This window comes from Erinaceus europaeus, chromosome 11, assembly GCF_950295315.1.
Source record: "Erinaceus europaeus chromosome 11, mEriEur2.1, whole genome shotgun sequence".
NCBI lineage: Eukaryota > Metazoa > Chordata > Mammalia > Eulipotyphla > Erinaceidae > Erinaceus > Erinaceus europaeus.
Genome location: NC_080172.1, coordinates 54,193,493 through 54,212,567, shown reverse-complemented (window position 1 = coordinate 54,212,567; position 19,075 = coordinate 54,193,493). Strand labels below are relative to the sequence as shown.

Genomic DNA, 19,075 nt, shown 5'->3' with positions numbered 1-19,075 from the left:
CCTGATAGAGCATAATGAGGGGGAAATATATATATATATATATATTACAGTAAAATACATAAAAATATTATATGTGTATATATACTTTATTCTTTTTAATGAGAGAGAGAAGAAGACACAGAAAGACCAGAGCACTGCTCAGCTCAGGATTGAACCTGGGACCTCAGAGCCTCAGGCATAAAAGTCTTTTGTATAACCATTATGCTTTCTCCCCAGCCCAAGAAATATGTTAAGAGTTTCAGAGAGGGGCCAGGTGGTGACGCACCTGGTTGAGTGCACGTTACCATGTGCAAGGACCCAGGTTCAAGCCCCCGGTCCCCACCTGCAGGGAGAAAGCTTTGCGAGTGGTGAAGCAAGGCTGCAGGTGTCTCTCTGTCTCTCTCCCCTCCTAGCACCCCTTTCTTGATTTCTGGCTGTCTCTATCAAAAAGAGTCTCAGAAATTTCCAGTCTATCCAAGAGTATAGATAAATATTTATAAAGTGGGGGCTGGCGGTGGCACACATACCACCATGCACAAGTACCTGAGTTTGAGCCCCCGGCTCTCCACCTGCACCAACCCACAGGCAGTGAAACAGCTCTGCAGGTGTCTATCTTTCTCTCTCCCTCTCTATCTCTCCTCCCATCTCAATTTCTTTCTGTCTTGTCCTACCAAGTATAACAGAAAGAATATATATGTACATGTATAATGTAGAACATCATTATGTAAATACATATCTATATACTATATTTACATGTCTTTTCATTTTTCACTTGTGATTAATGGTAGGTTACAAGATTGTAAGAATATTTTTAATTTTATTTATTTTCCCTTTTGTTGCCATTGTCTTTTTGTTGTTTTTGTAGTTGTTGTTGTTACTGATGTCGTTATTGTTGGATAGGACAGAGAGAAATGGTGAGAGGAGGGGAAGACAGAAAGGGGGAGAGAAAGATAGACACCTGAAGACCTGCTTTACCACCTGTGAAGGGACTCCCCTGCAGATGGGGAGCCGGGGGCTCAAACCAGGATCCTTACTCCGGTCCTTGCGCTTAACCCTCTGCACTACTGCCTGACTCCCAAGACTGTAAGATTATAAGGTATAGTTCTGTGCCACACCTACCACTGAAGTTCTGTATCCCCACCCTCCCACCTCCTAAAGATAACCACCATAGTTTTAACAAAGTCTTAACAGTTTGCTTCTGCATTTTTTTTGTTTGTTTTTGTTTTGGTTTTCAAGTTCATGCGTATCTATAGGAGTGAAACCATCTGGTAACTGTCTTAATATATAAGTGAACACACATGTAATTGCTGAGGAACTACTGGATTATCATAGGTCTGTAGGAAAACAGAAAAAAACATCTAAGGTGACTATGCAAAAGGTATAGGAAGGGAACAAAAAAAAGTATATATTCCGGGCATATTCCACATTTATTTCTTTATTTTTTAATATTTATTTATTCCCTTTTGTTGCCCTTGTTTTGTTGTTGTTGATGTCGTTGTTGGATAGGACAGAGAGGAGGGGGAGAGAAAGATAGACACCTGCAGACCTGCTTCACTGCTTGTGAAGTGACTCCCCTGCAGGTGGGGAGCCGGGGGCTCGAACCAGGATCCTTCTGCCGGTCCTTGCACTTTGCACCACGTGCGCTTAACCCGCTGTGCTACCGCCCTACTCCCATATTCCACATTTTTAATAGAGTCAGAGAGAGAGAAGAAAAACAAAAATTGCCACAGCACCAGATCTTCCTCCAGTGTGATGGGGCTGAACTTGAACCTGGGTCATACAAATTTCAAATCAGTGTACTATCCAAACAAGCTATTTCGCCTGTCCTCTTCCATAATTTCTGGCCCAGAAATCCCCTACTGACATGAAAGAAAAGCATTTACTGGCTAGAGACAAAGAGAAATTGAGAGGAAAGGGGGAGATAAAAGAGAGACACAACTACTTCACCACTCGTAAAGCTTTCCCCCTATAGGTGAGGACTTGGCGCTTGAACCTGGGTCCTTGCTCATTGTAACATATGTGCTCAACTGGATGCACTACCACCCGCCCCTAACAGATATACATTCTCAGGACAGGACATATCCCTGACTGTTTCTCCAGAGAGAGGCTGTTTGATGTATCCTCTGAGACATGTCTTCACCTTCCTGACCTGGGACACTCTCACACCTGCTTTCTAGGACTGACTACTGAGCAGATGCTGAGGAAGGACCAGAAGATCATCTTCAGGCAAGGCACCAGAGCAGCCATTAGTGCAATATACATGGACCTGGAGGTGAGTGCAAGCTGGAGGAGAGGAGCCTTCAATTATGCACAGCCCTGCCCCTCACTCGTGACTTGCCTCCAAAATGCATGTTTTGCTAACTCTTTTCTGTCTGCACTGTACCTCCAGCACTACCATTGCTCACTGCACCTTAGTGACCATCTCCAAGCTGGCTTCACTGCCCCCTTAACTGTTTCCACTGTGTCACTTCCTGGGGCACAGTGTCTCTTCACTAGAGGTTTTCCCTGGGTCCAAAAGATAGCTCACCCCATACAGCACATGCCTGACCAAGTGCAAAGCACTACATGGGAGCGCCACAGCACCAGGGGAAGCCATATGGATGGTGGAGCAGTGCTGTGATAGCTCTCCCTTTCTGTTGCTCTCTAGCACTGGTTATGTATGGTGCTCCCATGTGATCCTGGGGTCTCAAACCCAGCTTCTCAAGTACAATAAAATGTGTGCCGTGGGAGTCAGGTGGTAGTGCAGCTGGTTAAGCGCACGTGGTGCAAAGCGCAAGGACCGGCGTAAGGATCCCGGTTCGAGCCTCCAACTCCCCACCTGCAGGGGAGTCCCTTCACAGGCAGTGAAGCAGGTCTGCAGGTGTCTGTCTTTCTCTCCTTCTCTCAGTCTTCCCCTCCTCTCTCCATTTCTCTCTGTCCTATCCAACAACAATGACATCAATAACGACGACAATAATAAGTACAACAATAAAACAAGGGCAACAAAAGGGGATAAATAAATAAATATTTTTTTAAAGTGTGCCATACTAGATGAGCTATCTCCTAATATCCTAATATTCTCCATCTTAAAAGAGAGAGAAAACACAGCCCAGGAACAGAGGAATCACACATCTATGAGACTCTAGGACCACACGCACACATTTTTCTGCCTGTTCTGCATAATATCCTTTGTGCTAAATGTCTCTCGCAACTATCTTTTTTTTTATCAAGATAAAATTCTATTTAATTTTTTATTTGTGATTTATCATAAGTTACAGGATTATGAGATTACACCATACCCACCACCAGAGTTCTGTATCCTGACCCTCCCACCTCCCAAAGATAACCATTATAGTTATCATAAGTCTTAGAAACAGTTTGCTTGCTGCTGCTGCTTCTTTTTTCTTTTTCAAGTACATGTGTATCAGGTCTCTAGATTCCACAGTGGAATCTAGAGATCTGATAAACCTGAATTTAAAATTTTGGTTTTGTAGTTTATAGTATGATGCTGAGGGTTAATCCAGGACCTCATACTTTTATTTTTTTTAACATTTTATTTTTACTAGTGACTTAATAATGATCAACAGATTGTAAGATAAGAGGGTACAATTCCATACAATTCCCACCACCAAAGTTCCATGTCCCATCCCCTCCATTAGAAGGTTCCCTAGGGAGTCGGGCTATAGCGCAGCGGGTTAAGCGCAGGTGGCGCAAAGCACAAGGACCGGCATGAGGATCCCGGTTCGAACCCCGGCTCCCCACCTGCAGGGGAGTCGCTTCACAGGCGGTGAAGCAGGTCTGCAGGTGTCTATCTTTCTCTCCTCCTCTCTGTCTTCCCCTCCTCTCTCCATTTCTCTCTGTCCTATCCAACAACGACAACAACAATAATAACTACAACAATAGAACAACAAGGGCAACAAAAGGGAATAAATAAATAAAATAAATATTAAAAAAAAAGAAAAAAACTTTAAAAAAACAAAAAAAGAAGGTTCCCTATTCTTTATCTCTCTGGAAATATGGGCCAATTTTTTTTTTTTTGCCTCCAGGGTTATTGTTGGGGCTCTATACCTTTACTATAAATATATTGCTCTTAGCAGCCATTTTTTCCATTTTATTGGATAAGACAGAAATTGTGAAGGAAGGGAATGATAGGGAGAGAGAAAGATAGACACCTACAGACCAGCTTTGCCACTTGTCAAGCATCCCCCCTGCAGGTGGGAAGCCAGGGGCTTGAACCCGGATTCTTGCACGGGTCCTTGCACTTAGTACCATGTGTGCTTAACTGGGTGTGCCACCGCCCAGCCCCCCCGGACCAGAATTCTTTATGGGGTGCAAAAGGTAGAAGGTCTGCCTTCTGTAATTGCTTCTCCATTGAACATGGACATTAGCAGATCAATCCATACCCCCAGTCTCTTTCTATCTTTGCCTGATAGGATAGGGCTGTGGGGAGGTTGGTGAAGTCATTCTTTTTGTCTTCTTTATAGCACTTGACACACTGAAACAAAGGTTTATGATTTCCTTACTTACTGTCCCTTTTCCTCTGGTTGCTCTGTCAGCACCCCCAGAGCCTGGATCTCTACCCTTGCCCCCCCCCCCCCCGATTTGCTCTTATTTTTTAATTTTTATTTATTTTGGGTAGAAACAGAGAAATTGAGAGAGAAGTGGGAGAGAGTATGAGAGAGAACCTGTAGCACTGTTTTACCACTTGTGAAGCTCCCTCAACCCCCCCACCCCACCTCCACAGGTAGTGACAGAGGGCTTGAACTAGATCCTTATGTGTGACAGTATGTATTCTAGCTGGTGTGGCACCACCCAGCCTCCCAGATGTGCCTCTCTGGCATACAGTCAGACCCAGGACCCTGTGCATATAGGTCCTACACTATACCACTGAGCCCCCTCCCAGTCTCCCAGACAGTGCCTGACACTTAGCAAATGCACCAGCAACCTTGTTGATTGGGGGAATGAATGCTTCATTGATAGTGGTATCTTTACATTGGTTCATTTGATGACCTGATCTGAACACATATCTGCATAGTCTGCACTGTTTTCTACCAAATGCTATGTAAAAATAGTACTAAATAAATTCAGTCACATGGCCTCTACCCATGCGACTGATGACCTAGTTTCAGAAATAAGTACAGGAACATAAAAAGTTCACTAACATTTAACCACAGTAGAAACTGATACACTTGGAATGCCAAGGACAGAGAGCAGCCCTGCTCTGAAACAGCTGGTGCTATTCTACACTGGAGGAAATACTGCATGGAGTTTTGGAGAAGAGTACAGATTGACAAAAGAATGAAGAGCCTCACATCCAGCTGTCACATGTCTGCTCTTACCCGTATGCTTCCTTGTTTTAGCATAAAACAAGGAAGATTTGTTAGATTACAAAAACAGGAGAGCCATGTACATGTTAGGAACATCAAGTATTTTTTTTTTGTTTTTGTGTTTTATTTTTAAATTTATCTTTATTTACTTCATAGAGACGGCCAGAAATCAAGAGGGAAGAAGGTGATAGAGAGGGAGAGAGACAAAGAGGCACCTGCAACATTGTTTCCCCTCTCCCAAAGCTTTCCCCCTGCAGGTGGGGGCCAAGGGGAGATTGAACCTGGGTTCAGTGCACTGTAACATGTGCACTCAGGTGTGCCACTACCTGCCCCAGGAACATTAAATTTTCTTTTTTTTATTTTAAAAATATTTTATTGGACAGACAGAACTGGGGAGGGACAAAGAGGAGAGATAACCTGCAGCAATGCTTCATCACTCATGAAACTTTAACCTTGCAAGTGGGGGTTGGGGCTTGAACCCAGGTCTTTGTGCATTATAACATGTGCGCTCAACCAGGTCCACCACCACCTGGCCTGTTCCTTTTTGTTTGTTTTGCTGTTGCTATGCTTATTTGTGGTCCGGGAGGTGGCGCAGTGGCCAAGGCACTGGACTCTCAAGCATGAGGTCCTGAGTTCAATCCCCAGCAGCAGATGTACCAGAGTGATGTCTGGCCCTTTCTCTCTCCTATCTTTCTCATTAATAAATAAATAAAATCTTTTAAAAATTTCTATCTTTATTTATTGGATAGAGACAGAAATGGAAAGGGAAGGTGGAGAGCTACTTTGCTTTTTTTAATTTTTAATTTTGGATTGAGACAGAGAAGTTGAGACTGAAGGGGGAGATAGAAAGGGAGAGAGACACCTGCAGCACTGCTTCATAATTTATGAAATCTGTAGGTTGGGACCAAGGGCTTGAATCTAGGTCCTTGCACACTATAATGTGTGTGCTCAACCAGGTGTACTACCTCCCAGCCCCCTAAAACTGATCTTCTTTTTTTTTTTTTACATATACATACACACACACATTTTTTTTTTTTTTTTTAACCAGAGCACTACTCAGTTCTGGCTTATGGTGGTGCAGGGGATTGAACCTGGGACTTCAAAGCCTCAACTCAGACATGAGAGTCTCTTTTGCATAACCACTATGCTATCTCCCCCGCCCCTTAATATTTGTTAATCCAAGTAAGAGACAAGATCACCACTTCAGTGCGTGCTGTGCTGAGTCTTGATCTCATGCTTGAGCATCCAGTGCCTTGTCCACGACACCACCTCCAGACTGCAATAGAGCTGCTTTTCAGACCAGCTCTTTCTGAACCCAGAGCCTAACTTCTTCCATTCTGTGCGCTGCCTCCCGACATATAAATAACAGAGAAAATGATGGGTGTCTTTTTATGGAGTCCAAGGCCCAGGCTGACATGCAGAGTCACCCTTCACAGATATATTTGGTTGACGGGGACAAGGAAAGTGCAGTCAAAGCCCTCATCCCTGGCCATTGCTTCTCTTTTAGGCTTTTCTGCAGAGGCCCGGCCTCATGGCAGACCTCCAGGCTTTCTGCCAGGCCCACAGCTGTGATGTCCTGATCGCCATGGCTATCTTTTTCAACACCCACAATGAGCCAGTGCGGCAGTTGGCCGTTTTCTGTCCCCATGCAGCACTCCGAACGATGGTGAGTCTATTCCTCTTTCTACCTGGATGCACTGCTCTGGTCTGTGAAAATCTCTCATTGATTTTTAAATGGACATCTTGGTTCTTTTTCTAGAATCTCCCCTGTCTGCTTTTCCCCATTCTCCACGCATGTGAATATCCTTACTGTTGTTGAGAAACAGAAATTCTAGTGGTCCGGGCGGTAGCGCAGTGGTAAAGCTTTGGATTCTCAAGCATGAGGTCCCGAATTTGATCCCCGGCAGCACATGTGCCAGATGTCTGGTTCTTTCTCTCTCCTCCTGTCTTTCTCATAAATAAATAAAATCTTTAAAAAAAAAATTCTAAAGAAAATCAGGATATATAATTCCTTCTTAGAAAGAACTTGAAGTCTAGTTAAAAGGAAGTGTTATAAATCCAGGGTTAAAATTCAAATCTTGGCTTAATCATTAATTCCTTACACTCAGAAAATCTTTTTCTTTTTTCTCACCAGAACACTGCTCAGCTTTGGCTTATGTGTGCTAGGAATTGAACGTTGGGGCCTTGGAGCCTTTGGAACTAGAGTCTTTTTGCATAACCACTGTGTTGTCTCCCTGTGCCCACCCCCACCCCTTTCTTTCTGCCCCACTGCCTTAAACCCTGGAGACTGAAGAAAGGGTTTGCAGGGCCAGGCAGTGGTGCACCTGGTTAAAGCACTCATGTTACAGTACACAAGGACAAAGGTTCAAGCCCCTGGCCCCTGCCTGCAGGGGGAAAGCTTCACAAGTGGTAAGACAAGTGCTGCAGCTGTCTTTATGTCTCTCTGTATCTTCCCATTCCCCTCGCAATTTCTCTCTGTCCCTAGCTAGTAAGTAAGTAAGTAAATAAATAAATAAATAAATAAATAAATAAATAAATGGGTTTGCTCACATCTAACCATAGAGGGTTCATTGCTGAGGATAACACTAACTATAGAGAAGTGCTCTGGGGGGCACAGGCGGTGGGTGGGGGTGGGGACAGGCAGTGGCGCACCTGGTTAATTGCACACATTACAGCGCCCCAGGACCCAGGTTCAACCCCCCTGGTCCCTACCTTCGGGGGAAAGCTTCACAGGTGGCGAAGCAGGGCTTCAGGTGTGTGTCTGTCTCTCTCCCTCTCTATCTCTCTCTTTCCTTCCCTCTCAATTTCTCTGTTTCTATCCAATAAAAAAATAAATAACATTAATTTTTTAAAAAGAGAGAAGTACTCTAGGGGAAGATTTGTCTTCTTTCCTGATCTTCCTTTTGACCTCCTCCCTGATCTTTCCCTCTGTTGGTGACTGATTAGCCCAGGGAATGTAAATGTGAACTTCAGGCTGCCCATGGACTCTATGTGAGAACTGCCAAAGACTGGTCTAAATGCAGATAAGCTTTTGTGCCCATAAAAGATGTGTTAATTTCCTCCCTCTGCCTTTTTCTTTCAGGAAGCAAATGTAATTCCATTCAGTGGAAGGCATTATGGGAAAAACTAGTTGTTTGTGTTTTTGTTTTTTTATGGATTTGTTTATTTACTAGTGATAGAGACCGAGAGAGCATCACTCTGGCACATGCAAAGCTAGAATTGAACTTGGGAACTCGGGGTTTTTTGTTTGTTTTTTATTTATTTATTTATTCCCTTTTGTTGCCCTTGTTTTCTTGTTGTAGTTATTATTGATGTCGTTGTTGGATAGGTCAGAGAGAAATGGAGAGAGGAGGGGAAGACAGAGGGGGAGAGAAAGATAGACACCTGCAGACCTGCTTTACCGCTTGTGAAGCGACTCCCCTGCAGGTGGGGAGCCGGGGGCTAGAACTGGGATTCTTTTTTTTTAAATAGTTTTTTAAATATTTATTTATTCCCTTTTGTTGCCCTTATTGTTTTATTGCTGTAGTTTATTGATGTTGTTGTTAGGACAGAAAGAAATGGAGAGAGATGGGGAAGACAGAGAGGGGAGAGAAAGATAGACACTTGCAGACCTGCTTTACCACTTGTGAAGCGACTCCCCTGCAGGTGGGGAGCCAGGGGCTGGAACCGGGATCCTTACGCCAGTCCTTGCGCTTCCAGCCACATGCGTTTAACCCGCTGCGCTACTGTAGCCTGACTTCCAGAGCCGGGAGTCTTACACCACTCCTTGTGCTTCGCACCACCTGCGCTTAACCCACTGCACCACTGCCCGACTCCCGGGAACTCATGTTATAAGAGTCCAGTGCGCTAGCCATTGCAACACCTCCTGGACTGCTAGAACTCCAGTTTTAACTTTAATTTAGGATTTATTTTTTTAGGGTGGGAGAGATAGCATAATGGCTATGCAAAAGGAATTTTGTGTCTCAGACTAGAAGTTCCCAAGGTGAATCGCCCACACTGCCATAAGCCAGCACCCTAAAACTTTTATAATTTTTTTTAGTTTCCCATAGAGAGAGAAACTAATACCATTCTGGTACATACAATGACAAGGCTAGAGCTAGGAGCCTCAGGCATTAAAGCCTCTTGCTATTTCAATAGATCTGTGTCCGTAGCCACAAGAACAACTGGTTAGATTTATTTTATTAATATGAGAGAGGAGAGATAAAGAACTGGAGCATCACTCTGGCACATGTGATGCTAGGTCTCTATATACTTATTTATAATAATTTATTTTTTGTATATATTTATTTATTCCCTTTTGTTGCCCTTGTTTTTTATTGTAGTTATTGTAATTGTTACTGACGTCGTCGTTGTTGAATAGGACAGAGAGAAATGGAGAGAGGAGGGGAAGACAGAGGGGGAGAGAAAGATAGACACCTGCAGACCTGCTTCACCACTTGTGAAGCAGGTGGGGAGCCGGGGGCTTGAACCGAAATTCTTACTCTGGTCCTTGTGCTTTGTGCCACCTACACTTAATCCACTGCACTACCGCATGACTCCCATTAATAATTTCTTAGTCATCTCTGGGGCTACATTGCTCCAGGCTGATTTGTTTTCTTTTTTTCTTTTCTTTTGTCTCCAAGGTTATTGCTGGGGCTCAGTGCCTGCACTACGAATCCATTGCTCCTGGAGGATATTTTTTTCCCTCTTGTTGCCTTTGTTGTTATTATTTTTATTGTTATTATTGTTGTTGGACAGGACAGAAAGAAATGAAAAGAGGAGGGGGAGAGAAGATCTGCTTCACCACTTGTGAAGTGACCCCCCTGCTGGTGGGGAGCCAGGTTTCAAACCGGGATCTTTGAGCTGGTCCTTGCCCTTTGCACTATGTGTGCTTAACCCGCTGCACTACCACCCAGCCCTCCCCCCCCTTTTTTTAATCTTTATGTATTGGGTAGAGATAGCCAGAAACTGAGAGGAAGGGAGAATTAGTGGGGCCAGGTGGTCTGAGAGATGGCACAATGGATAAAGCATTGGATCCTCAAGCATGAGTTCCCAAGTTCACTCCCTGGCAGCACATGTACCAGGGTGATGTCTGGTTCTTTCTCCTCCTAGCTTTCTCGTTAATAAATAAATAAATAAAACAAAATCTTTAAAAAAGTGGGGGACAGGTTGAGAGAGATGCACCTGGTTGAGCCAGAGAGAAAGAGGCACCTGGTTGAGCACACATGTTACAGTGCACAAGGACTCGTGTTCAAGCCCCCAGTTCCCACCTGCAGGGGGAAAGCTTCATGAGTGGTGAAGTAGTGCTGCAGGTCCCTCTCTCTCTCTCTCTCTCTCTCTCTCTCTGTCTCTCCAGAGCACTGCTCAGCTCTGGCTTATGGTGGTGTGTGAGGGATTCAACTGGGGACTTTGGAGCCTCAGGTATGAAAGAAACTCTCTTTTCATAACCATTATGCTATCTACCCCCACCCTCTCACTCCCTCTCTACCACCCCCTTCCCTCCATTTCTGGCTGTCTCTATCTAATAAATAAAGATAATACCTAAAAATGAAAAAGGGAAAAAAAAGCCTTTGTGCTTTGTGTGCTCTCAATCAGGTCCGCCACTATCTAGCCCCACCATATTACTCCTTGGGGTTCAAATTACTGTTAAAGATTATTGTATTTATTACATACATGGAAGAGATTTACATGAGGCAGAAAGGAGAGAGACAAGCCAGAACACATGGTGCCAGAGACTGCAGCAGGAACCGCAGGCATGAAAGTTCATGCTCGACCAGTTGAGCCACTTCCCCAACTACCAAACTACAGTCTTCTTAAAGAAGCAGATAGATGTGCTTTTCTGTTTCAGATATGTCACTTAACTTTTTTTTAACTTTTTCTATTATTTATTTATTTATTTATTATATAGATAGAGAAATTGGGGGAGGGAGATAGAAAAAGTGACAGAGAGGCACCTGCAGCCCTACTTCACCACTTGTGAAGCTTTCTCCCTGAAGGTAGGGACCAGGGCCTTAAACCTGGCTCCTTGTGCACTGTACTGTGTGCGCTTAACCAGGTACACCACTGCCTTGCCCCCTACTTACTTGCTCTTTGAGCCAGGGCAAGTCAGTAGACTTCTGCATCTGTAAGTTGCATAATGTTGCCTTCTGGTCTGCTGTGATCATTAAATGCAGTATTCTATGGAAAGTCCATTGCTGGACACAAATAAGCACTCAGTGAATGGCAACTCTTACTAATTGTATCAAGAAAGAAAAGCTGCTCGGCTATTAAGTCCACTCCCCACCTTCTTACATCTCCCCAGATTTCCCCTGCTAGACCTCTCCCTCCCCAGTCCTGCTGCTCTGAAGCTGTGCAAATAGTGATGGCTCTACAATTGCCTGGATGCCTCTGCTGAGAAATGGGAGTGCCCCCCCCTTTTGCTATTTTAATGAGAGAGAGACAAGAGCACTGCTCAGCTCTGGTTTATGATGATGCTGGGGATTAAACCTGGGAGTTTAGAGCCTCAGGAATAAGAGTCTTTTTGTATAACCATTAATGCTGTCTCCCCTGCCCAGGAGTCCTCTCTTCATAGTCTACCCTCCCATCCCCTCTCTTCATTCCAAGTTAGGAAAAGCAGTGCTTCAGAATCCTGGGTTCAGTCAGCCTGGGAGGTGGTACAGTGGATAAAATGCTGGACTCTAAGAAGTCGGGGTGGTACACCTGGCTAAGCACATATATCACCAAGTATATGGATCCAGGTTTCAAGCCCCCACCTGCAGGGAGTCAGTTTCACGAGTGGTGAAGCAGATCTGCAAGTTTCTATCTTACTCTCCTGCTGTCTCCTTGTCCTCTCTCAATTCCTCTCTGTCCTAGCTCATAAAAATTAGAAGAAGAAAAAAAAAAAAGTCACCAGAAGCAATGGACTTACAGTGCCAGGATGGAGCCCCAGCAATAATCTTGATGGCAATTAAAAATAAGGGGGGTGCCTAGACTCTCAAGCATGAGGGCCCAAGTTCAGTCCTCTACATTGCATGTGCCAGAAAGATGGTCTGGTTCTCTTCCATTCTCTTTTATAAAAAGGTAACTATTTAAAACATAAATGTTTTGAGGACAACATTGGGTTAAAGTGCCAGTTTTTGCTTCCTTCAGACCATGACTTTACATCAGTTATATAATCTAAGTCTTGGTTTCCCAACATGTAAATGAAGATAATACTAATACTAATCTCAGAAGATTAAGTACTGTTTCTAAGTGACCAGACTTGACACAAGGCCTAGCATAGCTCCTAGTCTCGCTTTGATCTGTGTCCTTTTTGCCAGTATCCTACTCTTAATCTTGACTCAGATGCTTGTCTCATCCCTAAGGATAAGAGTTCATCTTCTGGGGGCCGGACAGTAGCACACTGGGTTAAGTGCATGTGGTGCAAAGCGCAAGGACCCGAGTTAAGGAACCCAGTTCAATCCCTGGCTCCCAACCTGCAGGGGGGTTGCTTCATAAGCGGTGAAGCAGGTCTGCAGGTGTCTGTCTCTCGATTTCTCTCTGTCCTATCCAACAACAATGACAATAACAAGAGGAACAAAATGGGCAAAATGGCCTCCAGGAGCAGTGGATTCTAGTGCAGGCACCAAGCCCCAGTGATAACCCTAGAGGCAAAAAGACCAAAACAAGCTCATCTTGGGAAAAAAAAAAAAAGCTCATCTTTTTTTTTTTTTTCCACCAGAAGATACTTGAAAACAACTTAGATTGCTGGGAGGTTTGAGTTCTGGTTCAAACTCTATCATCATCCACATGATTTTGTTTAGATAGTGAATCTCTCTGGGACTTGGTTTACTCATTAATAAAATTAAGTACATGATTACAGTGTTTTTATTTTTCCAGTTTCTAAAAGCTATGTATGTTAGCTGATGTGCCTTTTGTGGTGGGCAACAAAACTGAACTCTGGATAACTTCTTTTTTTTTTTCCCAGAGCACTTCATAGCTCCTGCTCATGGTGGTGTTGAGGGTTGAACCTGGAACTTGGAAGCCTCAGGCATAAAAGACTTCAGCATAACCACTACACTGTCTCCCCAGCCCTGGATAACTTGTTTAATATATACATATATATCCCTGGAGCTGTCGAGATAGCTCACTTAGTATATTTGTTTTGTCATGGGTGTGACCTGGGTTCAAGCTTGGGCCCCTACTGTATTGAAGAAAGCTTCAGTGTTATTGTTGTTGTTTTTTTATTGTTATGTTGTTTTTTTCTATTTTTATTTGGCAGAACAGAGAGGAATTGACAGAGGTGGGGGAGATTGAGAGGGAGAGAGAAAGACACCTGCAGACCTTCTTCACTACTTGTGAAGTATAACCCCTGCAGGTAGAGAGCGGGAGACTTGAACCTGGGTCCTTGTGCATAGTGATATGTGCACTTGATTGGGTGTGCCACCACCTGGCCCCCTAGTCTTGTGGTTTCTTTCCCTCTGTTTCCTCTGTCTGTCTTCCTATATGGAAAAATAAATAATAACTGTTACAGCCTAGAGCAATGAAGCCCCATTGGCCAAAAGCAAGAAAAATCTTTTATTATTTATTGGGGGGGATAAGAAACAGGAGGTTTATTACATCATGGATTATTAAGGCACATATAAACCGTGGCAGCAAACTAGGCAAAGGGGAAAAGGCTAGCTAGCAGGTGTCCTGGAGCCATAAATCTTTAAGGTTTGTTACAAATGTTTAGATACATATGCTCAGGTCATGGGAGAAGCAGCATGGCAGGTCCAGGGAGAAAGAGCAGGTGAAGAGCGGAAAGAACAGAGCCCAATGGGAGAAGAGCCAAAAAGGGGCAAGCAGGAAGAAAGAGCTTACTTATTTTATCTTAATGATATAGATGATATAAGATAAAATAGATGGATAAACATACACAGAGAGAGACCAGAGTGCTGCTCAGCTCTGGCTTATGGTGGTGCTAGAAATTGAACCTGGGACCTCAGAGACTCAGGCATGAGAGTTTTTTACATAACCACTATGCTGTCTCCCCAGCTGAAATCTTTTTTTAAAAAGCAATTAAAAATTTTTTTTATTATTTCTTTATTTGTTGGATAGAGTCAGCCAGAAATTGAGAGGGAATGGGGTGATAGGGAGCAAGACTCTTAAGTAGATCCTTTGAGAAACCTCAGCTCTTTGCTTCCCATCTTTCACACCATGTCAACACTTTTATTTCCTTCTCAGATGTGTGAAGTCCTGGAACGCTCCCAGTCTCCATCCCTGAAGCTGGTCCCTCTCCCCAGCACACACCCTAACCTGCAAGCCTACCTTCAAGGCAACACCCAGGCTTCCCGAAAGAAACTCCTGCCTCTGCTCCAGGAGGCCTTGTCAGCATATTCTGACTCCACGAAGAGCCCTTCAGGGCAGCCGGAGACACTGGGTGTGCCCGGGGAGCAAGTGGACAAGGAATTGGACCGAGCAGGGAACTCCCTGATTTCTGGACTGAGTCAAGACGAGGAGGAACCTGTACTGCCCCCCACGCCCATGAACAGCTTGGTGGATGAGTGTCCTCTGGACCAGGGGCTGCCGAAACTCTCCGCCGAGGCCATCTTTGAGAAGTGCAGCCAGATTTCCCTGTCCCAATCAGTTACAACCTCCTCGTCCAAGAAGTGACTGTGGAGAATGAAGGGAATAGCGAGCGAGCGAGGTTGCCTGAACCACCTCCAATGCATGTTTTGAAACGTTTCTGTGAGTCTGTCTTATTGCCCCAGGAGCTGGTGTGCTGTTGTTGTGAGCCTGGGAGGAAAAAAAGTAAGAGAAAGCAGCTGCTGTAGGACTGGCTTCCCACTTGCCGTGCCCACCCGCCCCACAAACCACCCCCCATCTGCCAGACAAATGTTAATAATATTTAATTTAATTATTTTAATCTGCACTGACTTCCCTTTATTGCATTTGGGAGGGACCCAATGTAGTCGATACAGTTCTGGCAGAATAATACATGAAGACAGTGTACCCCAAAAGTACCCTCCTCCATGAGGCTCTTTGAGCAATCAGTATCGTAACACCCATGGAGGCAGTCAGTCCTTGCTTGCCTCTGTATAGTCATTTACCTACTTACTAGTTTGAGTATTTATTGAGTCACTACTTGAAGGTAGAGAAAAAATAACGTGCTTTGGAAAAATCCATTTTGGTATTCCTCCTTGAGCCGTAGAGCCCCAGCTCCCTAACTACCCTTTCTGGCCCCCAGTTAGATAGTGGCATCTGATTCGGAAGTGGCCGACCTTTTTCATGAGCTTATGACTCAGGAGGGTGGCGAACAGATCAGAGGCTATTATCTTCTGGCCTCATCAGGTAACCTGGCTTTTGTGGCTCTGGTTCTCTCCCAGATCCTAAAAAGAATTCTGAGGGAGTCGGGCGGTAGTGCAGTGGGTTAAGTGCACGTGGCACAAAGCACAAGGACCGGCATAAGGATCCTGGTTCAAGCCCCCGGCTCCCCACCTGCGGGGGAGTTGCTTCACAAGCGGTGAAGCAGGTCTGCAGGTGTCTATCTTTCTCTCCCCCTCTCTGTCTTCCCCTCCTCTCTCCACTTCTCTCTATTCTATCCAGCAACAATGACATCAGTAACAACAATAATAGCTACAATAAAACAATAAGGGTGACAAAAGGGAATAAATAAAAAAAAATTCTGATTCCTGGGCTAGAGAGATGACTCACAGGGAAGGGCCCATGCCTTAGCCATGCTCCTGGCCCAGGTATAATCCCCAGTGCTGTAGTCTCTCTCTGGAAGAAAAAGTTGGCTTGATTTCCTGAGATTTGCAGAGATACACAGGAAGGCATGGTCTCTTCCCAAAAGCCAGCAGAACTGAAGTGACAGTCGTGGGTCTGTCCCCTGCCCCAAGTGGCCCTCAATCTCCTGTCCACTCTCTGCTCACAATGAAAGGAGCTATGCATTCTAACACTGACTGCCTTGAATGTGTGTCTATTAGCAAGACACTTCCTTCACACCTCGTCTTCCCATCTGTCACAACAGGAGCTGGACTTAGATGTTCTCTGGTATATCTTGATCTGCCTCTCACTTGCCATGTTCTCTCTACTCTGCATCTGTTGTTTTGGTTTTTTTTTCCCCCGTGTGTGTTCTCTGTTCCTCCTGGGCATGCACAGGGTCTCTAGCATCTGTATCTGTGATTGTACCAAGGGACTCAGCCTCATGTAGCATAGACAGGGCCCAGCCCAGCACTCCCTCCAGCCAAGGCCAGCTCTGCCTGCATGTATTGTCTCCCCCCTTTTTACTTTAGACTTACCTGTGCCCCCTCTTCCAGCTGTTCCTTGTAGCCGACAGTTTCGCTGAGCAGTGAAGTCCAGTGGTTTTGGCATGTCTTCAGTATGAGGGGGATGGTCTGACTTCGTTGTGGGGTTGGTGTCTGTCACCCATAGAAAGTAAAAGTAGTGGCGTGATGGTTGAACCAAAGGAATTTGTTTTGTAATTTGGGTACTTTATTTTGCATTTTGGTAAACTATTAAAGACTTTTTTTTGCTGTTCAGGGGTCTGATTGTCTCTCTTTGCAACTATAATCAGGTCTTTCTTGCTGATTATTATTTCAACCACATACTGCCCCATCACTGTAGGCCAAGAGGTAAGTCACCCAGCAAGAGTATGTACCCAGGTTTGAACCCCAACATGACATGCACAGCAACATGGATAGCACCAGAGAGAGCTCCTGAATGAGAGAAAGTATTCTGGAGTCTCTCATCTCTATCTCTCCCTTTCTCCTCTGACTCTCCCGACAAACAGGGATCATTATGCCAGTCCTTGCGCTTTGTGCCACATGTGCTTAACCGGCTGTGCTACTGCCAGACTCCCCCCCTTTTTTTTTTCCTATGGTCCTGCCTCCCCTTCCATTTTAAGTCACAGCTACACCAATTACTACTCTGAATGTCTTTCCTTTTTTTCCTCTTCTCTTTTTGAGTCCTGATGTAATTGGGGCTCAAGAGCCGTCTTAGCCATCTTCCCCTTCCTCTGGGATTATGGATCAAAATTCTCTTGGGGGTGCAGAAAGTAGGAGGTCTGTCTTCTATAATTGTTCCTCTGTTGGACATGAGCTTTGGCAGGTAGACCCATACCCCCAGCCCGTTTCTATCTTACCCTAGTGGGAAGGAAAAACATGTAAGCAAAGATAAGTGCTATCAGAATATTGGGGTGGGGTGGGAAGGGTTTATGGTGGTGTGAGGGATTGAACCTGGATCTTCGGAGAAGGCTCCAAAGGTTTTTTGCATAACCATTATGCTGTCTTCCCCACCCAGGAGACAGTATATATGAGACACACCAAAGGCTGTACTAAGAAAATCATGACAATACAGGGTCACATCAGAAAAAAAAAAAAAAAGATAAAATTTAAATAATCTAGCCTGAAGAGGAGAGTTTGGGGAGCAAGTGTCTGGTGGAGAAAGATGGAAGATGTCTTGGAGAGATGTGGAACTATTTCCCTGTGATAGCAACAATCCTGTAAGTCAATATTTCCTCCATCAGCTTTTTTTTTTTAGTTCTTTATTTTCACCATATATACCTAAGGTCTGATGAAATAGTTCATTTGTATAGTGCACTGCTTTGTCATGTGCTGACCCAAGTTCAAATGCAGTCCTGGGTTTGAAGGAAGTCAGTGCTGTGGTCTCTTTCACTCACTCACTTACTCACTCACTCCCACATTCTCTGCCTCTGTCAAAAAAAAAAAAAAAATCAACTAGGAATACCACCTGGAGACCACCTGGGACCACAACAAGACAGGACTAGAACGACTTCAGGGACCCACCAAATCACCCGTGAGTGCAAACACACATTGCTGGTGACAGAGGAGCCTAGGGAGAGACCAAGTGGCTGGTAACAGTCCGGCGGTTTATCAGTTGAGACACCACCTCCAGTCTGTTCCACCAACAAGGGGACAGCTGAAGGGAGGAGAGGACTCCCCGGAGACTCACCAAGTGCAACTCTGAGTCTCCATTGCTACTGCCCTCAGAATATGGAACAATGGCAGGGAGGGACACCAGGGGACAGAGATCTAACCAGGAAACTCAGGAGAAGACCTACCTATACCTTGGTGGCATAGCTTAGAGGCTGTGAAAGTCTCTTTGCATAACCACTGGACTATCTCTGCCACACCCTGCCTTATCTCTTGGTCAGGAGTCAGCGATTAAGCTAAGAAGCCTACTTATAGTTTAGAAGCCCTCAGGCTCCCATAGCCTACAGAGAAAAAAAAAAAGCTCCAACTCAGGGATTAAAATACTATTGAAACAATTGTTAACTTCCACCCCTGTGAACCCTTTAATTACCTTACTTAGACACAAATAAACCCAGGAAACAGTGATCAGTAATTTGAAAAGTACTAAAAGAGGGAACTCATAACAATATATAAAATGGGTAAACCAACAAGAAGAAATATTGGAGAAACTAACCAGGACAACAGTCCAGCTAAAAGCTCCCCAAAGGGTAAAGCACAAAATAACGAGTTCAACATCCAAACATTAGCTAAGGAAATAATCACAGGACTGAGTAAAGAGTTTGAAAGAATTGTAATCAGAAATACAGGAACAATAAATGAGACTCTGGAAGAAAACACTAACTTCTCAAGGTTATTAGAGAGCTGAAAGCTAAAATAGCTGAGCTAAGAACACAAATAGCTGAACAAGCTAAAACAGTATCAGAACAGGGAAACAAAATAGATGAACTCCAGAAAACAGTAGAGGGCAGAGAGAATAGAATCTATGAGGCCGAAGACAGAATTAGCAAGATTGAGGACGAAATAGAGACAACTAAAAAAGAAGTAAGAGACCTCAAAAAGAGATTAAGAGATGCTGAAAACAACCACAGAGACCTATGG

The 19,075-nt window shown here is 44.4% G+C and overlaps 1 protein-coding gene across 3 annotated transcripts in view; it reads left to right on the top strand.

Annotated features, from left to right (window-relative positions):
- Positions 1–16,742, top strand: part of PRUNE1 (prune exopolyphosphatase 1) — a 42,147-nt gene extending 25,405 nt beyond the window's left edge. For 2 of the 3 annotated variants that reach the window (XM_016191896.2, XM_060201723.1), the window contains 3 exons: positions 2,157–2,251; positions 6,793–6,951; positions 14,448–16,742. In XM_016191896.2, the coding sequence (XP_016047382.1) occupies positions 2,157–2,251; positions 6,793–6,951; positions 14,448–14,876 (683 nt within the window). In that variant the 3' untranslated portion in view covers positions 14,877–16,742. The remainder of the gene's footprint in view (positions 1–2,156; positions 2,252–6,792; positions 6,952–14,447) is intronic. The other variant, XM_016191897.2, reaches the window with a different exon arrangement.
- Positions 16,743–19,075: the final 2,333 nt, after the last annotated feature.